The 8,027-nt window shown below is 46.6% G+C and overlaps 1 protein-coding gene across 1 annotated transcript; it reads right to left on the reverse strand.

Annotated features, from left to right (window-relative positions):
- Window positions 1-2,041: 2,041 nt before the first annotated feature.
- On the reverse strand, window positions 2,042-8,027 carry IRS2 (insulin receptor substrate 2; the record flags this gene model as incomplete). Its single annotated transcript, XM_035335664.1, is given in 3 exon segments — window positions 2,042-4,724; window positions 6,069-7,671; window positions 7,674-8,027. Coding segments are annotated over 3 exon segments (1,983 nt in total), but the record flags the coding sequence as incomplete, so codon positions are not given.

Below are 8,027 nucleotides of genomic sequence, written 5' to 3' on the forward strand. Positions count from 1 at the left end.
CTTTTTCTAAGTTTTCAGTCATGCTAACAATGCCTAAACCTCAAACACAAATACAGCCCTGCAACTAAGGGACTCATCCTGCGTACATGAGTGTGCAAACTACACCTATCACCTAAACCAGTCACCTAGGTTCCTTCCAGAGCTGACAGAGTCAAGCTGAGGGGAAAATTCATGCTGCTTTCTAGTAGGTATTTAAAGGAGGTGGGAGGAGCCTTGGTGGCTCTGTTTACTCCTGCTCACTGTAGCGAGTGCCTAGAGCACTACTGGGAGATGCACACGGTCAGGCGGCAGAGACAAATACCAATGCAAAAGAAAGAAAAAAAAAAAAAAAAAAAAAAAAAAAAACTTGCCCTTTGGACAGGCTCTAGAAGGAAAACCAGTCTTTTCAGCAGTTGGCAGCAAGGAGCTACTCAGCTGAACTTGGCTTTTCAAGGCTGCCACTCTTGACCCCCTACATACATACACACAAAAACTTTAAAAATAACTGCGTACCAGACAAAGCGCACACAAGCAAAACACAACCGAACTCTGGGGTCACTGCACCGCCTTTTAAAAGTGAATGGATGCTACTGATTTCCATGCGCACAGCTCACTTCTAAGCAAACACCAAGCAACAACAAACAGAGTTGTGAAACCCTCAGAATCGCACACCCCAATTCATCAAGTAAGTTGCTCACGTTATACTGTTACTGCACACGCTTTGACAGCTAGATGCAAAGAAAATAAGTGGACAACCACTGTAGTCCATACAACACCTCAACAAATTGGGGGAAAAAAAAAAAAGATACAGCCATTTACTTGTATGTTCAGTACTTCAAAAATAAACACATTATTGATGTCTTCTTAGTGCTTTGGAGAAAATCTGATATAACCAGAAAATACCTGAATGTATCTATGCTGCCACTGAACTGATGAGAGGAAAGTTACGTTACATACACTGAGGATAGCACAATTTTTCTGTGGATGCTTGCTGCATTTAAACTTTTAAACCACTTCAGCATCCCAGTATAATTAACGCTATTTAAAACTAATAGTAAAGTAAGTGTAAAGAAACCCATGCTATTCTCCCCTTATTACAAAAACAAAACAAAGAAAGAACCAAACACCACCATATAAAACATGTCCTAATGCTCCCTCTGTTCAAACATTCCTTCATCCATTTTACTCACAAGTGAACGTTAGTCTCTGTAGCTATCTTGAAAGAAATCAAGTAATCAGAAGCAATCATCAACCTAAGCATTTCCTCTGCCTTGAGCAATGACTGTACCGGTTCATTTTAGAACAAACCCACCATTCAACTCAGTCTATAACAATTTATCTTAAATGACTCAAAGCAACCATGACATTCTTTATATGAACAGTATAGCTAAACATAATTTAGAGTGTAAAGCTAAATAAAAGTCTAAAACATGTTACAAGTTTTAATATTCTGTCTGCTTGTAAAAAGCTGACGTCCGTATAATCAACATCATTTAAAATATCAAAGCCTTCGTTTCATCTTAGATAAACTCAGTTTACATTTTGTTCAATGAATGGCTCTGCTCGGTTCAGACCTAACCATTTTGGTGTGGTCACCTGTAAAATGCAATTTTAAGAGACAAGAAGTGCATTCATAGAGGCAGTAAAAGACAACCTCACATTTTTAATTCTTAGTTCAAGAGGTGAAATCCACTACGTAAACTATTAAGAGTAGTTCAGTTCTTTCGGGTGTTAATTACAATGTTCTCAAGGAAGTTGTCAGTAAGAGAAAATACTACACTTACAACTACTTTATTCAAAGAAGACTTTAAAACGTACGGATTTCTAACACAGCATATAGTTCTTTCAATTCTTTTAAGGAGTCATTTAGAAACGAATGCAAGTTTTGGAAACGAGACAAACATTCTCATGCCGCTCTGAGAACCAAAACTTTATGGCATTTGGCACAGTAGAAGGGAAAAGATCTTAATAATTCATTGTGCAAAGTAACCTAAAAAGAAAAAGGAAACAAGGGTTATGTATTAAATAATCTGAAATGCCATTAGAAAGACACAGGAAGAGATTTCTTAAGATAGGCTTTTTATTGTTTAGGCGCAATCATAAAACCCTCACAAAAGTAAGAGCTAATTGACAAGAGGGAGGTTCATTATTATCAAAAATCACCTTATTACGATCTTAAGTAGATGCATTACAGATGATGACTACGTTAAATAAATCAAGACAAAGGAAACTAACACAGGAGGAAACCACCCTCGGTTTTTTTGCATCATTATACATAGTATCTGTTCAGTTTTGGAAAATTAGACCAACTACTAGAAGCATTTAAAAGTTACAGAGCATTTTGTTAATAGAAAACAGAATTAAAGATAACACACCCAAGTATGGTGTTTTCAGACAAGCAAAATTCCCTGTTACACACCCACTAAATTTAATGGGAATTCTACTTAGGAATTCCAGGATTACACACAAAGGGTAAAATCTTAACCCCACTGAAATCGAGACAAAGCTCCCACTTGACTTCAATGGAGCTAAGATCCACCATAAAAACTCAGCTCATTGTTGGGTGTGATCTGTCATAAATACAGTGGAATAAATAATTTACACTATATGAGAAAATAACCGTCAACGTCTCCATAAATAATGAAAACCATACACAATTCATACTTTTTTAAAGCAGAAAAGCAATCAGCATTTAAGAACAAAGGCTAGCTAATTATCAGCATGTAACAAGAGTTTTAACTGACCAGTAACAGTATTATTTTATTTACATGTTGGACGAAGGCAAGCTTTTCTCAGATTCTTAAGCAATTGCACACTTTCAGAGTACAGTAAAACTAAATGCGCTGATGATTTCGAGCAACCTTTTGATTTTTCTGTTTTGACTGCTATTGTGGCGGCAGGAGCTTGCTCTTGTCGCGACAGAAGAGAATCCCAGAAGCGCAGCACTGCTACAGCAGAGGTCAGGTACTGACAGAGGAGACAAGCTACACGTGAAAATAAGCCACCCCCAAATGGTACAGATAATTTCCATTCACATATTTATCCACATGAAAACATGTTGATTGCTACAGGCCTTTACGAAGCATTCAAATCAATTATTTCCTTTTTTTTTTAAGTTTATTTTACACTGAATTACAACGAGAACGTTCATATATCCTGTATCTGAGATGTTCCCCTGTTCCAACTACTAAACATGTATGGATCCTCCATTGTTTAAAAAAAAAAAAATCCCTAGAAAACTCCCTCTTTAGTTTTGAAGAAGTAAAGCTTCCCACTTTGATAATATATTCAAAAACAACGTCTGAAAAAAGTGCAAAGAGCTAAGTAAACAATGCTGACTATATACAATATAAGCAATCTCTTGTACAAACCATTACTTTATTAAATTAGATTCTCTCAAATCTATCAGAATTACTTCTGTGTTAGATTAAGTTTACTCTTCCTTATGCTCATAAATGGTTTTCTTTAAATTGTCTATGTATTTCTCTGAGAAATATGAAAGTCTTAGCAAACTCCCAAGCCACAACTTTGGATATTTAAATACACTGGCACAATACTAAATCATCTTTTTAACAGTGGCAGAAGCAGCTCTGCAAACAAACTTCAGTTTGTAGTCCTAACAAAAAACAAAAGAGAAGCTCAGAAATTTGCAAAAGTCGATCCTACATACACTCCTAAGATTCTTTGTGATCTAGTCCGACTTTCCCATGCTATGACTCTCCCAGTCAGTCTGCCACAAACACAACTGGCATGAAACCCTGCATTTGACATGTAACCCACAACACTGCTGAGGGATGCTTGTGCAAGTTTTTTCTTACCGCCCTGGCCTGATATTGGCTACAGCAATCCCCAAGCACAGCGAGACTGCACCGATGCGCAGTAGGCGGACACATTTTTCAGGGAAACAGAAGGATGGGAAGGAGAGCTTTGCCTCCTACGTGGAGATTAAACCTCGACGAGTTTACCCAGAACGCTTCTGGATGCGGTCGACATTTATAAGCTTAAAGGAAACGGGGGAAATAAATACACATGCAGATTACATATTAAAGTAAGTCTATAACCACCCGTGGATAAATATACAATTAAACCCTCTCCTCTGTACACCGTGTACCAAATTAACGTGGCTGTGTTTATCGCATTACCCTTTTGTTTACTTTGTCAGAAGGACAGCAGTCAATTCCCCCAGCTTATCTGACTGATCGGCTGCTCTACTCCTGCTTTCTGCCTGGCTGATGGAAACGCCGCCATCCACGCCAGGTTTTCTCTGTCACTGGCTCCCGCTCCCCTCCCCCTGCTCCCCCTCTGCCTTGGGTTCTGCAGTTTGGAGACTGTTGTGGAAATCTCTCCTTCCCAGCACCCCCTGGCTTGCAGTTGTAGCCATAGGTGGCTCAAGACAAACCCCTTGTTTCTGTGAAAAATCAGTTTTTTTTGCAAAGAAACGTGCACAGTCGTTTGCCAGTGTCCTGGGCTGCAGTCCCAAAGCTGGCCTTTCAGATGGCAACACCACCAGTAGTTGCAGCATCCGCACTGATTTAGGTCAAGACACACGAATCCTGAAAATGACTCCAGCAAAAATAAAAGCAACTGACAAGGAACACTCTGCCCCCAACCTTTCGAGTCACTCAGAGTAAGCGTTCATCCTTTAAAACTTTGCCATTTCATTCAACAATCCTCTCGTCTTAATTAGGTTCAAAGCTCGCTCTGCCAACGGTGGATCTCTCATCTTTTCCATCTTCCTGTACTTCCTATCAAAAGAGAAAATATTTTCTTCTTCAAAATCAGCTAGCTAGTTAGAAAACAGAAGGAAAAAACCGCAAGTGTAGCTCCACAAGCTGTCACTTTCTGAGTATGATTGACGACCTCTGTCAGCACTATGAATGCAGAAGCAGTACCTATTTACCTCCCAGCAACTGCTTCTGCACGGTATGTCATTTCACCCCGCTGGACCCATAAACATCTATTACAGCTCTATATGCATACAGGTTTAAAGTACCATGTCTTGCATAAATGCAACAGCAAAGAGGATCCCTACGGTGCCTCATCATTAACTTTTAATCCTTGACAGATTGGCTGCTCTGGGCCCTCCCCAACTAGCGCTCACTTGTGTACGAATTCTCGCTTGTTAAGAGGAGGCGGGTTGCTATTTGAGGGGGGGTGCTCTTTGTTCTTTCCTAAAGAAAAAAAAAAAAAAGGCAAAAAGCAGCAAAACCAGCACCTCAACAAAGGAACAGCTACATAATTAAAACAGAAATTCTCCCTCGGCCCCCAGTTTCGGGTTTCTTAGGCTTGCTTTTGTCTTCAAGCAGCCAGTGTTTTTTCGACCCACTCCCAAGCCCGCCACCCAGCCGGTGATTCCCAGTGGGGCCCGGCTGCACGCCACCACCGGAGGGTCGGCCTCGGAGCAAAATGTGCAACGCGACATGGAACAGCTCAGGCGTACGGCATCTTCTGGAAAGGCTTTTTTTTTTTAATAAGAAAAAAAAAAAAAAAAACATTTCACATTCCACTCTCACCATGATTTACTGTTAAGCTTTTGCAAGAGATAAGAGATTTCAAAATCAAGATATTAAAATAACCCTCCCCGGTTTGTTGCGATTGACCATCCCAGCTAGAGGGCCAAAGATTTCTTTTTTTGTAATCTGATGGTCTCACTGCAACACTTCTGGTTTTTAACTCCATCGTTTTACATTTTAAAATAATACGTAGAAGCTACATTAGCATAAACTATTTTGGTCACAATTTTCAAACACTTAAAACCTTACATAAGAAAACTCTGAAGTGTAACCCAACCATGGTAACAGTGTAAACATCAGCTTCTGTTGGGGTACCCAGAAGTACACATTCGTAACAGCACAGCAGAACTTAAACGTGAAGGAATATCCCCCCATTAAACTTTTTCCTCATACAAAGAGAAAGCCAGTTCCTCCAGGACCGTTGATTTCAGGATGGGTTAGGGAAAAGATTTTGAAGGCAGGAGAGGAGGCCCCAGGGGAGTGCCCTCCGCGACAAAGCAGGGTCCAACCATGAGGAACAAACAAATTTAAGCAAAGCCACACACGTGGCAGACACCGTCAGACGTAGCTACTCACCTTTCACAGCACTTGCTTCTTTCAGGTTGTGAGACAGAAAGTCTATGCTGGCATAGGCGCTCGTCTCCACTCCGTTGATACCTCCTTTCAGGACGTGCCTGGCTTTCGACCTGGCTTTGTCACAGTTTGCCAGGGTCCCGTCCACCACGTCGATGGCGATGTAGTTGAGGCCGTTCTGGAAGCCGGCCGAGGTCTCCCGGCACATGGGGCTGCTGCCCTGCTCCTCCTCCAGGCCTTCGCTTTTCCTGAGGGACACGTTCTCCACCGAGGCCGAGTTGTGCCTTTTGGGGTTGTGTGCAAAGGAGGGGGACACTGGGGTCACAGTGGTGGTGGAGGAGAAAGTTTCCGAGCTGTGCCTCCTGCGCCCCTGGGGGTCGGCCCGAATGACCTTGGCCCCGCGGTTGGGGTCCGGGGGCGGGCTGGCAAGAATGAAAGCCTCCACCCCCGAGAGGGTGAGCCTCTTCACCCCAGCCGTGGGGCTGGTGACCCGGGCACTTTCTGGCTTCTGAACGATGGGTTGGGGCGGGGTGGTGGCCATGCCAAAGGTCATCTCGGTGTAATCCCCGCCGTCAGACGGGCTGGACAAACAAGTCACCCCCACAGCCGCTTTCAGGTAGCGCCCGTCGGGCTGGCTGGTGCTGGAAGAAGAGCCTGGTGAAAGTGCTTCCAAGGAGCCCACCGAGACCGTGCCTGACTGGGAGGGCGACTGCGAACCGAAGTCAATGTTCATGTAGTCGGAGAGAGGGGAGCGCCTCTGCCCCGTGCCCGAGCCCAGGGAGGAGGCTGGGCTGTCGGCGGGCAGCGAGGGGGGAGAATAGACAGCGGCATCGCCGAAGTCGATGTTTATGTACTCCCCAGGGCTCTTGGGCTCAGGAGGCAGGGGGTGCTCGTTCATGCTGGGCAGCATCGTCCGCAAGGTCTCCAAAGAGAGGCGGCTGGGCCGGACCGCCCGCTGGCACCGCTGGCTCAGGAAGCTCTCGGTCCGGCTGTGCCGCAGGGGCGAAGGCACCGTGTGGCTGGAGGGGGCGAAGGTGCCGGCCGGGGAGGGACCCGTGCCGCACACCGCCTCCTCCGGGATCATCCTCCCCGGGGAGTTCATGAAGACGTACTGGTCGCTGTCCTTAGCCAGGCCCTGACTCTTGTAGGAGCGGGGTAAGGAGCTGTACGAATAGCAGCCAGGCTTGAGGGGCTCGCCAGCCCCGTGCCCCACAGGGGCGAAGAAGAAGTCCGGGGGGGTGAGGGAGGGAGCCTGGGGCCCATGGTGGGGATCCCGAGGGGACATATTGATGTAGTCTCCGTTGCTCAGCCTCCCGTCTGAGCTCTCCACGGACAGCTTGGAGCCACACCACATCCTCATGTAGCCGCTGTCGTCAGGGGAGCTCTCCCCGGGCGAGCTGGTCTTGTAGCTGCTCCCGTTCCCGGGGGACCCACCGCCCACCCCCGGCCGGGGCTGCAGGATCTGCTTGGGGGCGGACACGCTGGTGGGGCTCATGGGCATGTAGTCATCTCCTCCCCGGCTCCCCCGCCCGAGGGCCGCGGCCACGCCGGGGGTCATGGGCATGTAGCCATCATCATCTCCCCCACCGCCGCCTCCTCCTCCTCCTCCTCCCCCCCCCCTGCCGGCGGCCCCAGGTTGGTGCTGCTGCTGCCGGAGCTGCGGTGCGAGCCGATCTCGATGTCCCCGTAGTCCTCGGGGTAGGGGGTGTAGGTCACTTTGGGGGATGCCGCGGCAGGGAAGGAGGGGAAGAGGCGGCCGGCGCTGCCGGCGAAGGTGGCGCGCATCAGCGTGTACTCGTCGAGGGAGGCGGAGGAGAGCTGCGGCGGGGGGGGCCTCTGCCGGCACGGGGTGGTCAGCGAGTAGGTCCGCTTGCGGTGGCCCCGGTCGGCCGCCGGGTCGGGGCAGGGCCGGTAGCAGAGGCGGCCGCTCGGGGGCCGCTCCATCGCCATGTAGCCGTAGAG

Source organism: Oxyura jamaicensis, chromosome 1, assembly GCF_011077185.1.
Source record: "Oxyura jamaicensis isolate SHBP4307 breed ruddy duck chromosome 1, BPBGC_Ojam_1.0, whole genome shotgun sequence".
NCBI classification, from domain to species: Eukaryota; Metazoa; Chordata; class Aves; order Anseriformes; family Anatidae; genus Oxyura; species Oxyura jamaicensis.